This window comes from Vulpes vulpes, chromosome 13 (assembly GCF_048418805.1).
Source record: "Vulpes vulpes isolate BD-2025 chromosome 13, VulVul3, whole genome shotgun sequence".
Classification (NCBI taxonomy): domain Eukaryota; kingdom Metazoa; phylum Chordata; class Mammalia; order Carnivora; family Canidae; genus Vulpes; species Vulpes vulpes.
The window spans coordinates 158,924,021-158,938,537 of NC_132792.1; the positions used below are offsets into that span (position 1 = coordinate 158,924,021).

Sequence of the window (14,517 nt, forward strand, 5' to 3'; positions counted from 1 at the left end):
ACCAACCTCCAGGTGGTAGAGATGGAAATCAGTATACAGGTCCCGAGGTGTTTTTACTGTCCTACTGTCCTTAGAGAACAGTTAAGTAACACTTGTGTGTTCTGGCCCAAGAAATACTGACAGGGAAGTCTCCGTGTCCTCTAGTTCTTGCCTGGCTGGCCCCATTCCCTCTCATCTCCAAGTCTCTGACATTGGTTTCCCTGAAGCAGATGTCCTTCTTGTTGCCTCCTAGTCTCTGATCATGGTGTTTGCCCATCTGGTGCACACTCAGCTGGAACCCCTCTTGGAGTTCCTGTGCAGCCTCCCGGGACCTACTGGCAAACCCGCCCTGGAGTTTGTAATGGCTGAATGGACGAGCCGACAGCATCTGTTCTATGGACAGTATGAAGGCAAAGTCAGGTAGGGCCGTCTTTCTGTTGTGGGCATCCGCCTCTCCTTGCATTTCTTCCTTCTCTGACTTGCTTCATTGATTTTTGCTCGACATGTCAAACTGCCCCTTGTATTCCCTTTCCCTCTGTATCTTTATTGTTAGTCGGTGTGTTTGAGTAGCTGCCATCTCGAATTTCCAAAACATAGTCACAGGTAGACCGTGCTTGTTTTTCCTCTCTGCTGCCTAGAGATCCTCCTCTGCTAGACTTCAAGCCAAGCACTGCTGGTGGCTTACTCTCTTTTATAAACCCAAGCCTTCTAACCCTGGCTTGCTAACTTTCTATCTTAGACTTGCCTCCCACTGGTTCTCATCACCGCATTGCACTTTCCAGGTGGCCAGCCATTGTGATCCTTGCCCCCCAAGCTTTGTTTAAGAAGTTCAAAAGTTCTCATTAGGCCATCTTCGTGAACACTAAATCTCATTTTCAGCTGAACTCTCTTATCTCTTGTAATTAGTTGTGAACAGAATTTTCACCAATCAAGAGTCTTAGGACTTAATTGCTTATCTCCTTGGAATGAACTCTAGATGGGTTGCTGATTGACCCTTTTTGGCTCTTCCTTGCCAGCTCTGTGGCACTGTGTAAACTGCTCCAGCATGGCATCAATGCAGATGACAAACGGCTACAGGATATCCGCGTGAAGGGAGAGGAGATCTACAGCATGGATGAGGGCATCCGCACCCGCTCTAAGTCAGCCAAAAGTGGGTGATGCTGCTGCCCCTCCAGTCCCCTCCCTAGGGGCTAAAGTGGGGTGGAAGGCAGGGATGTACTGTAATCTAGTTTTCTTTTTAAAAATAATTGTTAGCGATGGGTTTGATAAAAAGAAACAAAACTGTAGGTAAACAAGGGATCAGAAAATACGGCTCCTTCCTCTTGCTGGAAATTGGCAAAAACAATCTTAGGTACCCCAGCTTCCAGCTTCATTCGGGGGCTCTGATACCCATTTCAGCATGTCTTTGTTATCGATTGCTTTTGGCCTATGATTTTAGTGATTTTTAGGCAGCAGGTGCGAAGCTGCCCTATTCAGCCGTAGGTTTATAATCACCTCTGCTGTTTCTCAAACTGCAAGTCATGGGCACTGGAGTATTGCACTCTCTACAGTTACTTGGTGTCCAAGCTTTATTACCAGCAAAAACCATTTTCTATCTCCTTTAATTCCTGAACTCTCTTATCTGTCCTAACTTCTGAACTCTTAGACCAAGCAGAATGGAGTTATTTAACTTTAAATTGTTGTGTGGCAGCTGGATATAGTCTGGGATGGTGGAAAGCCTGAGGGCTGGTAAACTGTGTCCGGTGAGCAGTGCCAGAAGTTAGCACAGTGACAGTCTTCTAGAAGCCTTTCCTTTCCTTTCCAGACCCTGAGCGCTGGACAAACATTCCTTTGCTGGTCAAGATCCTGAAGCTGATCATCAATGAGCTCTCCAACGTCATGGAGGCCAACGCCGCGCGCCAGGCCACTCCTGCAGAGTGGAATCAAGGTGCACTGGCTCTTACTCCCAGCAGACTGTTAGCCCGGCAGATCAAGTTACAAATGTTCAAATCATCAATTTGGTTTATTGAATTACTGGGTTTTTTTTAAATGTTTGTATCATGCCTGTCATGTGGCTAGCACTGCTATGCACGTGAAGACCTCTTCAGGTCTGCCTTGTGAAATCTCTTCAGAGGCTGGGGTGGGCGGCAGCCAGGAAGCAGGCTAGTTAGCCCTTCCTGTATGGTTTTTCTTAGGAGTTTCTCAACCTTTTATCTAGCCACCTGAACACCCTCGGTTCTTCCATTTAAACTTCCATTTAAACTTACGGAAACCCATGGGACCTTTCCGTTCTGGCTTGTTTGCATTTGGGAAGGGACAATGTGTGAGCATGCTCCAGCTGCTTTTCATCTCTGAGTAGATGACTCCAATGATATGTGGGAGGACCAGGAGGAAGATGAAGAGGAGGAAGAGGATGGTTTAGCTGGCCAACTCTTATCTGACATTCTTGCTACAAGTAAATATGGTAAGCCATTTGAGAAGAGGGCAGCCATGCTGTGTACCTTTTCTGTGCACTGGTCCCAAGAGGCAGGGTGCCAAAGGAAGGGGGGAGGTGGGCCTACAAGGGATGTACCTTGGGCTTCTTTAGCCCATCTACCCTAGCCGTGTGATGCCTTCCCGCTTGGGGCTCGAGCTTCTGCCCTGACCCCTCTCTGTGGTGGCTGTGTCTAACAGAGGAGGATTACTACGAGGACGATGAGGAAGATGACCCTGATGCCCTGAAGGATCCTCTCTATCAGATTGATCTGCAGGTGAGAATGTCCAGAGAAGATAGATGTCTTGCAAGTGACAATGCCTCAAGCCACTGAAACAGGAATATGGTCTCACACCCATTCGTAGTTTGTCCTGAGAGCTTCAGGGCAGAGAGTTCCTGTCCTGCCGAATAGTCAAGGACTCTGGGTGGGCTGGGACTTTGCACCTTAGCATTTTATTCCTGCCAGTATGGCAGTCCAGTTTCTTGCAACCCCAGCTATCTTGTGAAGGTTCTCCGGTAGAATAGGAGATCTGTTGGGAAAATTTCATTTCCTTACGGAATTGAGTCCCTGGGTTGAACCTAAACGAGATCCAAGAATGTAGAAAGCCATCCCTCGGGGTGTTGGCATTTGTCTCAGAGCCACTGCTTCCTATACCACTTGTGCTTGCCCCACTGTGGATGGTGAGCCTGGGAACCCTCAGTAATGCCACTCTTTCTTCCCTCCAGGCATATCTCACGGACTTCCTCTGCCAGTTCGCTCAACAGCCCTGCTACATAATGTTCTCAGGCCACCTTAATGACAACGAGAGGCGGGTTCTGCAGACCATTGGCATCTAAAAAAAAATGGAGACTTTCCACATTTGCTCCTCCTGGCTCAGCCACAAACCATTTTGCAGCCCTTAACTGGCCTCGACATGTACTTTCTTTTCAACCTAGAGTGGCCTCCTGACTCGGCCCTTGGCCTTTGCAGAGTGACACTGACAATTCAGACTGAGCTCACCAGTGCTGTCACTTAGGAATACTGGAACAAAGGACATTTCTCAAAGTCCCCCTGAAGATACTCCATCTCTAGGACCTTTTTCTCCCCAACTGTCCCCCACTTCTGTTCCTAGAGTCCTCTGCTGGCCGCTCCCGAAACATATTGCCCAGAAGGATTATGTGTTCATGGATTATTTTGCCCCACCTCAGGAGCACAGGAAGTCATGACCATTTATATTCTAAAACAGACCTGTTTGCTTCCATAGGACATCTGAGGTGTTCAGATAGGAATACCCTTGAGAGATGATTGTGCTTTCTGCCCTCCACCACAGATGCTCTGGGTTCTCCATAGGAACGAGGGGAGCAGCTACCTTCTGAGCCCTCTCCAGTGACCTCTCCTTGTCTCCCTCCTACAACACTAAGGCTCCCCTGTCAAAGGACGTCGTCTTGGTTTTGCCTCATTGCATGATTCAGCACCTCCCCCCCCCCCAAGCTATTCCTGCGTATACATGCACACACACAAAACAAGCCAGACAGATGGCAATTTGTTTTTCCTTTTTTAGGGAAAAAAAAAAATGGGAAAAACATTTTTTAAAGTCCTCCTGACCCAACTATATTTAATATTCCTCTCCCACACATCACCACACAGTCTGATATTCAAAGGTTACCCCCTCTCCCTCAGGAATCCTCTAAAGTGGTTAAGTTGTAGCCCTCAAATTTGCAATGTGTATTTTTCTAGGAGAGTAAAGTAATCTTTACAAACGAATTTAGTCCGCATGGTATAAGGTGTCCCAGCACATCTGCCTTCTGTTCCTTTTAGAAGGAAAATAAAAGTAAGGAAAAAAAGATTAGGCGGAGCCATGTAGACACCCTAGTGCGTCCTAGGTAACCTAGCTCGAGCAAAATGACTCTTAGAGAACTGGTATCGTCCAATCAAGATTTTTTTTTTTTAAGATTTTATTTATTTATTCATGAGAGACACACAGAGAGGCAGAGGGAGAAGCAGGCTCCCTGTGGGGAGCCTGCCACAGGACTCGATCCCAGTACCTGAGCCAAAGGCAGACACTCAAACCACTGAACCACCCAGGTGCCCCAATCAAGTATTTTTAAGGGAGGTCCCTTAATTGGGAATTTCAGTCTGTTGTATGTTCACAAAGTGAATGAGGATAACAAATCAAAGGGAGGAAGACAAAGCCCAGCACTCCCATTTTGGCAGTGCCCATACCTGGTGCCCAGATTTAGCAGCTACAGATTTCTAGACGTTGACGTTCCTGCAAACAAGAAGCAGACGATCAAATGAATTTAAGCCTGTTCTTGAGGAAAAGACCACACTTGTAGGGCATTTCCTGTACAGGACTGTTAGGGAAGCTTCAGGGTTTTGTAGCTAATAGTGGTTTCGTGCCACTAGGTGTCCCTGGTGTGCAGTCCCCACATCTGAGTTGGGCAGAGTGTTAACGGTCCTGTCCTTGAAAAGCCTGAGAGCGTGTGCAGAGCATGGCCTGCTGCCAGCCAGGTTCTGAGACTAGTAACTGCTCCTGTTGCTTCTCCCCCTTGAGTTGGGAGAGTCCCTCACGCTGGGGGAGTGACAGGAGGTCTGGCCCATTGGTGCTCGAGAAAACCAATCAGCCTTAGAAACTCACCCTACCGTTGATCTCCATGCAGTGCCATTGGTTCCAGTGCTGAAGGTTCCACGAGGCCAAATCAACCCGGACTGTGGCACAACAGATGGTCTCGCGCCCGTGGCGTCAAACTGCTGAGTTTGGGAAGGCTTGGAGCTCCCACACTGAGGATGATGGGGGCCCCTTCTGGGCCTGCTGAGTGGAAGAGAGTCTGTATCTGGTGCCAAAAATGGTTCTTGACAAGTGTCCTCTCTTGCTGATTTTTGGGGAGTACTGGAAAACTTGAGTCCTGAAGGCAAGGGTCTGGGTATCCCCCGGGGCCACCCCTGCCCAGCAGACACACTGTTGTGGATGAGAGCAGAGGGTCTTGGACCCCTTGGCGTGTAAGCACTTCCTGTGCTCCCACAGCGTTTTCCCGTCACCCACGGGCCCGTTGAGCAGGTGCACAGCGGGTGATGCTCCCCTTCTGTCAGTGAGGAGGAGCCTTCAGACGGCGCCCAGCGTCAGCAGGGACAGGAAAGATCTGCTGGAAGCCAGTACTCCTGACGAAAAGTTGAACTCCAGCTCCTGTTTTGCCTCTTGTTCTTTTGGCCAAAGAACTAGCTTGGGCCTGAAAAGGGCCTGAAAAGGCCAGGGCCAACCGGTTAGGAGCCGAAGTTCAAGATCAGTGGGGGATGAGGGCGCGCTGGCGGCTCTAAGATCGTCCAGGTCTCCTGAGCGTGCGCACAGTAGGACGCCGGGCACCTCTCCAGCCGCGGTTGAGCTCCTGGTGGAAGGAACTGAAGGGAGATGGGAAGAATCAACCAGAAGATGGAGAAGGTGGAAGTCCAAGCCCGGAAGGAAGCAGATGGTCGCAAGTCCCTGCCCGACCTGTGACACTGACCAGGGACCACAAGCGGACACGGCCCCGGCCCATAAATAGGGATGCTGTCCTCGCTGGGGTTCCGTAGGCGTCGCCATGAACTCAGCAAGTGCTGCCAAACTAGACTTGCAGGCCGATCCTGGTGACATAAAATCTGGACACGGTAAAATCTAAGCATCCGGGAAATAGAGAAGTTGGTTACTGGCCACCAACCCTCAGACTACAAAGTGGCTTATTGTGGAATGGTTTGCGCTGTGCCCCAGGGCACTGTCCTTGTCCCCTCCTTTGATATGAATGACAGATGGGGGGTTTCATGCCTTACCCATTCCAAAAGGATCTGAGGCCATTTATAAAAGAAACAGGACTAGATAGGAGAGATGCCGATCACATTTTTTTTTTAGATGGGAAGATGGGAGAGAATCCCAAGCAGGCTCCGTGGGGCTCCATCTCAACCTTGAGATCATGACCTGAGCAGAAATCAAAAACCAGATGCTTATGCAGCTGAGCCATGCAGGTGCCCCTGCCAGTCAGATTTTTAGATAAGGGGAACCTCTCGGAGTGATGACAAGTTAGGATTCAAACAGACACGTCTATAGGCAGAAGTTAAAGGGAAGGTTGTTGGAGGACTCGGATTGATGAGTAGAAGAAAGGGGTTACAGAGTAGGCTGCTCCCGTCACAATTCTGTGTGCGCGTAATAAGCGCCCATGATGTCAGGAGCCGTTAACGTGTCCTCCGTCAGCTCCAGCGCAGTCCTGGCTGGGGTGGCGGACACAGATTGTGTAAGATCGGTTCAGTCCCCCGTGTCTGTCGGCAATCCTAGAGTGCTCCGTCCCATCGTGGTGCTCCCCGACAGACGGCGCGCCATCTGCAAGAGGAAAACAGGGACTGGAGGACCAGAGCTGTGCCAAGCGGAAAGAGGCTTAAAGGAGCTGAGAAGACTCAGGGAAAACCGGACGCCGCTTTGGAAGAAGAAAGGGTTGTCCAGTGAGGGACACGCTACTCCCCCCAGCCGGGCAGACCGTGGCCAACGAGTAGGCAAACTCAAGGCCAGTTTCTGGCTACTGGGTGTTCTGTTCCGCAAATACTACACCTCCTTGACACGCAAGGCCAGGGCTAGAAGCTAGTCTAGTCGGGTCAGAAATAAGGCAACGGATGTGGGGGGTGCCATGAGAGAAGTACCGGGGCCCATCCCCACTACCCAGAGAGGAATGGTCAACTGTAACGGAGAGGAAGGCAGGCGGGGTCGCATGGAGAAGGTGACCCTGGGACTGGGCACTCACAAGGTGGCCAACAACCGTTGAGGTTTCACAAGCCCAAATGCCAGTGGCTGTTCCGAAGCGGCACTTGGATGATCCCGGCGGACCGTCTAAGAGCTACCAAGTACGTACTCCTGTTTACCCACCTGCAGACTGGCGGAACCGAGGCACAGCGTTATTAAATGTTACCTGCCAAAAGTCACATGGCCAAGTGTGTGATTCTGACCCAAGGAGGTTGCACTTTGCCAGTTTTCTGTCTCGCCTCCCCAGTGCATTGGCCAGGCGGACGAGGGTGGGGTAGGGCACCCCCGAGCAAAGAATCTTTAAGAAAAGGCCATCGTGGAATAGGATCGCATTTTCACAGCGTGTATTCAGGTTAAAGGTCTTGGGATTTATGGTTCCCGGGGCTCTTGGCTAGAAGGAAGCTGGGAGGACAAGGGGGCAGGTGGTGCGGGATCCTGCGGGCCCCTAACCCCTCTTCAGGGAATCGGTGACCACTCAAGCGGTTGAGGCAGAGAAGTGACATGATCGGATCTGTGTTTTGGGAAGCAGTGGTGGTGTCTGTGCTAACATGCCGGCAGGGGTGCAGGTGAGAGCTGAGAGCCTGGGCCCCGTGGAGACCCGAGGTGGAGGGTGAAAGGCTGAGGGAGAGTCCGTGGGCCCGCGGGTGGACAGGGCGTGGGCCCGCAAGCGTGACAGCTGGCAGGGGCTCCGGGTAGACCCCACCACCCTTGCTCAGGCTCCGGATAGCAAAGCAGCCAAAGGGAACCGCTAAGGACAATCCTACTGTTCGGGCGTCCCTCCCCTTCCGCTGCCGGGCTGGCCCGGCAGGCCCACACTAGCATCCAGCAAAGACCCTCGCGTCCTTCTGTTTTGTTTTGGGGAAGTGGTTTTATTTTTGTGGGGTTTTTTTGTTTTGGGGGTTTGGGGGTTTTGTTTCTGAGTAGGTGAGAAGGGAGTGGCATTACTGTTATTTTCCTAAAAGTGCGCCTTCTCCCGGTCTTTCAGCCCCGTCGGCCCTATGGCAGGGGTGCTGGCCGACTCGAGGGCCGGGGCGCCCTTGCTCGAGTGCCCACTTGCCCTGCCGCGGCCTGAGCACAGCTCCCGGGGAGGGGGGGCCGCGGTGGGCAGCGTCCCCTCGGATGCTCGGTCTCGGCGCTTGTAGGATGGACAACGGGTCCCTGCCTCACAGTTGTGGGTAGAATTAAAGAGGACTTGAGCGGAGCGCTCCGCCCGCCAGTAGCTGGGAGCTATGTTGGGCTCCCGTCCCTGACTCACTGGGCGAGGATGACTCAGTGCAGCTTCACAGATGCTGCTGCTAAATCGGGGTCTCCGAGAGCCCTGGGGAGGCGGCTCCGAGGAGGAGCTGCAGCCCGGCCGCCCGGGGCCCTGGGAGCTGCGCGCAGGTTCTCCGCGCCCTGCCGTTGGCCTGGCCTCACTAGACGCCCGGCTCCTCCCAAGAACGCAGCCAGATTCCTCGCACTTTCTTGCCTTTGCCGCCTCTGCGGGGTGGAAAGCAGAGCCCCTAGAGGAGAGGCGTCCGGGGCCTGAGCCCTGGGGACCCGGCGGGGCCTGGCGGAGCCCTGGGGGGCGCCTTCCTGCGGGAAGGGCGGCGCGGTCCCTGGGGCTCCGAGCATCGCTGCCTGTGCCCGCCGCACCGGGCGGGGACCCCGGGGCTGGCCTGCGGGGCTCCCTTGCGGGACGCCCGGGTCCCCATGATCCCAGAAGGGGGACGGGTATTTCCCAGCACCGTCAGGGGGACAGAGGAGATGCGGCAGGGCCCTTGCTCCGGGTCCGTGATCGCAGATCTCCCCTGATCCATCCCCACCGCCGTGGCTGCCCCCCCCCCCCATCCCTGGCCCACTGAGCGCCCTAGGGAGAGGTGGGACACGGGCGGAGGGAGACGGCCTGGTACCTGCCGGCCGGTGGGTGACCACTCGTGTGACCCTGAGTAATGCTTTTTCCACTGAACTGCGAGGGAGAGGGTGTGCCAGCTGAGCGAGGATTCTGGAGGGTTCCAGTGGGTTTGGCCCTCGAGGAGGCCCAGCCCAGGGGTGGCTGCAGACCAGGAAAGGGGGGCAGGACGCCCCTGGCTGTGGCTCAGAGGGACCGGCGCCCCCGCCCTCCCCGGGCTTCCATCCTGGCCCTGCCGGGCGACTGGGGGCAAAGCCACTCAAGCCACTCGCGTTGTCTGTGCCTCCATTTGCTCTGCATCCCGGGGGCATCCTGAGGGTTAAAGCAAGATCAGTGAGCGGCCAGGGCCGAGGCAGCGCTCCCCGCGCTCTGGTCCCTGCAGAGCCGGTCACTCCGCCGAGGCCCTGTGTCCGGGCGCGGGCGGCGGTTCCCACCTGTGCAGTGAGCAGGGACGCTGGGCTGAAGACAGGGACCCCAGGTGGAAGGGACCCGCGGCGGCCTTGGGCGGCAGCCTCCCGGGAGAGGGAGCGGGGAGCACGGGGAGGGCCGTAAACAGAACCGGCCTCCTTCCTTACCCTCAGATCTCAAAATAACACTGTCTGCCCCGACCCTGGCCAGCTGGCAGGGGTGCAGTCTGAGCAAGGTGCCATTTAAAGCCAACCTGTCCCTCCCTGTCTGTCCCACTGACTGGACCGGGCTCCCGAAGCCAGGCCCCGGCTGCCCCCAGGGCAGGCTGTTCCCAGATGCCACCCAGAGCAGCCGGCTAACCCCTCCTTCCCTGGGGCCCAGGCTGCCCCGCGCCTCCGCAAAGAACCAGGGGCCTGGCGTCCTGCAAAGGCGTAGCTAGAAGAGCGAGCGCTCCTTCCTGCCAGGACCAGGGGCCAGTGAGGCTGCTCCGCACAGGCCCGCACCCACCCCGGGCCCCTCCTGCCCACAGGACAAACTCCAGGGTCACCGCCTTTAGTTTGCACTAAAGAAAGAATAAAGCTAGACATCAGGGAAGACCTTAGGTCGCAGGAAGGGTGTTTGTGTATTTGGGGACGGTGGGGGCCAGGAGATGGGGCTCCTTTCGTCCCCAGCTAAGCCATGAGACCTCGGCCACGTTTCTGGCACTCTCCTGGGCCTGGGGCTCCCCAGCTCTGGGTTGCAAGGAAGAGTCCTGTGTCTCTGACACCCTGGAGTGGGTGTGATGAGATTAAATCAGGAGGAGGAAAGGGCTCTGGGTCCTTGGGTAAGAAAGGAATGCATAATTACCCATCTGCAGGAGGTGCCGGAGGACTGCTCGGAGGAGGAGGGCTGGAGGCTGCACCCTCAAGGAGGGGAGAGGAACGGAGCTCCCCTGCCTCACAGTGGCCCAGAACCCCTGAGCCAGACACCTGGGTGGGGCAGGAGCCCCTGCAACGGAGGCTCCAGGGCCCTGTCCTGGGAAGGCAGGAAGGCCTGGGAGAGCCCGGCCCCTGCTCCGGGCCCTGCTCCGTGGGCTGCAATTTGAAGGAGAGCAAGAAGGGGGTTGGGAGGAGCCCTGGGCTGGTCACTCAGCCCAGGGAGAGATGACTCAGCAGCGCTTGCCTGGGTACCACAGCCCCCTGCAGAGCCCAAACTGGGTCACAGGCCCGGTCCCGGCCGCCCCCACCCCCGGCCGGCTGGCGGCGGCCTCCCCCACTCTAGTTGTCCCCCCCCCCAGTCTCCTGCCCGTGCAAGGGCTGGGCAACAGGGTTCCCGAGTACGTGCTCTGTGTGCTAAGCCCGGCGCCCAGCACTTGAGACCTGTCCCCACAGACGCAGGCGGCGACTCAGGGGCCTGGATTTGAAGTCGCAGAAGCCCACCCTCGACCCCACCTGCGTGAAACGGGGAGAATTCTCTTCCAACCTCTGTGCAATGGGGCGGACTCATTTGCAGCGTTAGCGTCGTATTCCAGGCCCCTGGGGAGAGCCCGCTCCTGGCAGAGTTGGCAGTTGTCTCCTCTGATCACAGGTTAATTACTGGGCCTCCCCTTCTCCGGGAAAGCCTCTGCCCCTCACTGGGGCCCGGGAGGAGGCTCCTGGGTGCCCCAGGTGGACGAGGTCCGGGGAGCCCCGCCGCCCTCAGCCGCTCCCCAATCCTCCCACGCAGCCCCTTCCCACCCCCCGCCCGGGTCCGTGGCCTCGGCCTCTCCCAGGCCGCCCTCCCGCCGGCCCCTGCGCAACACTGCTGGCCCAAGGGCCGCACGTTTTCCTAGAGTTTTCCGGCTAAAGGCTCCCGGCGCTGCGAGCTAGGTGGGCGGCCGCTGCGGGCCTCACGGGGCCAGGTTGGAGGAGGACCAGCTGGGAGCTAAAGGGAAGAAGCAGGAAAGCAGCTAGGAAAGGAGGCGTTTCGGGAAGCATGGGGCTGGGGCTTGGGCTTGGGCTTGGGCTTGGGCTTGCTTGACGAGGGAACACTTGGGGTTTCGTTTTGGGTGGGAAAGAAGCTGGTAAGAAAGAAACTAAGGGCACTAAAGAGATGACGCCGAGAGATCACGCGCGGTCTCGAGTACCGGGGGAGCATCAGCCTTGGCCAGGAAGGGACGACCCTTCCTCTGAAAGTCCCTCAGCCCACAGGGCTTACGTCCCGCAAGGCCTGGTGACGGCGTGGACGCGGCGGCCACGGAGCTTGTGCCTAGGAGGGCGTGGACGGGACCGGCACGCGTGCAGGCTGGTGGACACAGGTTGTGCCCGCGCCTCTGCTGCTGCACCTGGGCCGGTCCTGCGCCCGCACCTGCCATCATGTGCCCGCCTACCCCAGCTCCGGGCCGGGGTGCCAGCGCCCACGGGGCCCAGGCCGTCCTCTTCCCGCTGCGCTTCCCTAACTTACTGACATTCTGCGGGGCCTGCCCTGCGCTGTCCGGTTCTGTTCCTGGGACACAGAGACTCACTGTCCGCACCCCTGCTCTTGGGGAAGGGGATACGCCTGGATGACTGGAGCCCCCCATGCCCTGGCGGCAGTATCTGGGGCCAGGCCTACGCTCCTGAGCCCTGGCCTCCCCGCCTGTCAACAGGCTTGATGAGGACACCTGTCTGCTCTGCTGCTCGCCGCGGGCTGCGGGGACCCTCCATGGGGTCAACGTCCAAGTGCCCTGGCAAGGATGGCACCGCCAGGCCTTGACTGAGCCCCTGACTTTGTCCGTGGGGTGGCAGGCAGTCCCGGCCAGCGCCCCCAGGGAGCTGGCAGCACACATTTGCAGGGGGACCGACTGCCCCCAACACGGTCTCCGCGGTCTCCGCCGTGTAGCTCCTGTGCCCCTGCCCTCGGGCCAGGGCGGCGATCCGCAGGGTCAGCCCTGAAGGAAGGGGACCCATGGGCATCCGGCCCATGGCTCTGGGTGGCCCCAGCCTGTCGTGGGGCGATGAGGCCACGGGCTGGTGCCCGCCGGCGCTGTCCACTGGGGGGGCCGGGAGCCAGGGCAGCTGGCAGGTCCGGGCCTGCGGGCACCCGGACAAAGCGGCTCTCAGCCGCCTCTCAATGGGGGCCTGTGTTCTGGGTGGGGGCGGGTGCCCTGGCCTCTGCCCCCCGCCCCCCCGGCCCGCCGGACGTCCTGGGCCGGACCCTGGGGCGGAGGAGGCCCTGCCCTCTAGGGCGCCGCGCGGGGTCGGGATGGGGCTCCTGGGGCCCGGCGGCGGCGGGGGAGGGGCGGGGGGAGGGGCGGGCGGGGCGGGCGCGGGGGGAGGGGCGGGGCGGGGCGGGGCGGGCGCGGGGGGAGGGGGCGGGGCTGCGGCGGCCCCGGCCGTGGTCCCGCCCCGCGGGAGGCGGGAGAGGAAGGCGCGGCGGGCGGCGGGCTGGGCCCCGCGGCAGCTCCCGCCGGCTGCGTCCTGCGCTCCGGGCTCCGGGCTCCGGCGGGGCCGACCGCGCCCAAGCCCGGCCATGCGGCCCCCGGGGCTCTGCGGGGCGGCTCGGCTCGCGGCGGCCGCGGTGCTGGTGCTGGGGGCGCCGCTGGGTAAGTGGGGGGAGGGGCGGGGGGCGCCTGGGCCCCGCGGGGGGGGGCGGGGGGGCACCTGGGTCCCGCGGGGGGGGGCGCCTGGGCCGCGGGGGGGCACCTGGGTCCCGGGGGCGGGGAGGCGGGGGGCACCTGGGCCGCGGGGGTGGCGGGCGGGGCGGGGGGGGGCACCTGGGCCCCGGGGGGGGGGCGGGGGGCACCTGGGTCGGGGGGGGCGGGGGGCACCTGGGCCCCGGGGGGGGGGGCGGGGGACACCTGGGCCCGGGGGGGGGTGCGGGGGGTCGTCCCCGCGGCCCAGCGCCCCCTGCCCGCAGCGCTGGCGGCCGAGGACTGCCTGTGGTACCTGGACCGCAACGGCTCGTGGCATCCGGGCTTCAGCTGCGAGTTCTTCACCTTCTGCTGCGGGACCTGCTACCAGCGCTACTGCTGCCGGGACCTGACGCTGCTCATCACCGAGAGGCAGCAGAAGCACTGCCTGGCCTTCAGGTGCGCCCCCCCCCGCTGGGTGCCCCCCCGCAGCCCTGCAGGAGGCTGGGACCCCGGAGGGTGCGGCGGGCCGGGCCTCCCGTCCCCTGGTCACCCTCCCCCCCCCCCCTGCGCCGCTCGGAGCTCGGGACCCGGAGGCCGCGGCTGCAGGTGCCTCCCGAGGGGCCGCGGTGCTCCGGCTCCAGGCGAACCCGGGAAGTCGCAGGCCCGGAGCGCGGGAGCGGGGCGCACCCGAACCGGGTCCCCGCCGCGGGCAGCGCGGGCTTCTGGGAAGTGTCCCCTAAGCCTCCCCCCTGCCGGGCCTGGGCACGCCCCGGGGACCCAGACTCTGCCTGCTCGGCCCCTGCCGGCCGGAGGCGGAGCACAGGTCCGTGGCCGCCAAGGCCGACTCCTTCCTGCGACTGTCACTGTCGCAAGGTGACGGGCCTGTTCTCTGTGTCTCAAGTCCCAAGACCATAGCCGGCATCGCCTCGGCCGTGATCCTCTTCGTGGCGGTGGTGGCCACCACCATCTGCTGCTTCCTGTGCTCCTGCTGCTACCTGTACCGCCGGCGCCAGCATCTGCAGAGCCCGTTTGAAGGTGCGTGCGGCGGGGCAGGCAGGGCTGGGCTGCACCCCGGGGCAGCCGCCGGAGGGCTCAGGGACGTGGGCCCAGTGCGGACACACACCCGCCAGCCTGTGGCCCCAGAGACAACGTGCCGGGGCTCTGTGTGAACACCCGACGGCGCACACACACGTGCACGTGAATGTTCGGCTGTGCACCGCAGGCCATCTGTCGCCCTGGTATGCGTGCAGCGGGTACGTGCACGCGTGTGACTCTTGGCGAGGGCACGAGGGGGCCTGCCGCCAGCATGAACCGCGTGTACTGTAGTGCACAATGCAACATGCGCCTACGTGGTGGCTGTGACCACACACACACCCACACACGATGGGCCTGGGGACGTGACACTGCCTGGGGATCGGTGTGGGAGGGGCAGGCTGGGTCCCCCCCACCTGGTGACAGCTCTGCAGATTAGGGTACT

The 14,517-nt window shown here is 59.6% G+C and overlaps 2 protein-coding genes and 1 long non-coding RNA gene across 7 annotated transcripts in view; 2 read left to right on the forward strand and 1 right to left on the reverse strand.

Moving 5' to 3' along the window:
- Window positions 1-4,175, forward strand: part of IPO9 (importin 9) — a 55,957-nt gene extending 51,782 nt beyond the window's left edge. For all 4 annotated transcript variants that reach the window (XM_072733477.1, XM_072733478.1, XM_072733479.1 and 1 more), the window contains 6 exons: window positions 233-399; window positions 996-1,129; window positions 1,784-1,906; window positions 2,318-2,422; window positions 2,632-2,708; window positions 3,158-4,175. In XM_072733477.1, coding sequence (XP_072589578.1) covers window positions 233-399; window positions 996-1,129; window positions 1,784-1,906; window positions 2,318-2,422; window positions 2,632-2,708; window positions 3,158-3,268 — 717 coding nt within the window. In that variant the 3' untranslated portion in view covers window positions 3,269-4,175. The remainder of the gene's footprint in view (window positions 1-232; window positions 400-995; window positions 1,130-1,783; window positions 1,907-2,317; window positions 2,423-2,631; window positions 2,709-3,157) is intronic.
- A 173-nt stretch (window positions 4,176-4,348) lies between these two features.
- Window positions 4,349-10,561, reverse strand: LOC140595024 (uncharacterized). Its single transcript, XR_011996425.1, has 3 exons — window positions 10,316-10,561; window positions 5,050-6,756; window positions 4,349-4,680 (listed from the first exon to the last, which is right to left on the reverse strand). It is a non-coding gene; the product is annotated as an uncharacterized lncRNA (long non-coding RNA).
- Window positions 10,562-12,800: 2,239 nt separating this feature from the next.
- Window positions 12,801-14,517, forward strand: part of SHISA4 (shisa family member 4) — a 102,850-nt gene continuing 101,133 nt past the window's right edge. For both annotated transcript variants that reach the window (XM_072733485.1, XM_072733486.1), the window contains exons 1-3: window positions 12,801-13,010; window positions 13,325-13,496; window positions 13,942-14,075. In XM_072733485.1, coding sequence (XP_072589586.1) covers window positions 12,938-13,010; window positions 13,325-13,496; window positions 13,942-14,075 — 379 coding nt within the window. In that variant the 5' untranslated portion in view covers window positions 12,801-12,937. The remainder of the gene's footprint in view (window positions 13,011-13,324; window positions 13,497-13,941; window positions 14,076-14,517) is intronic.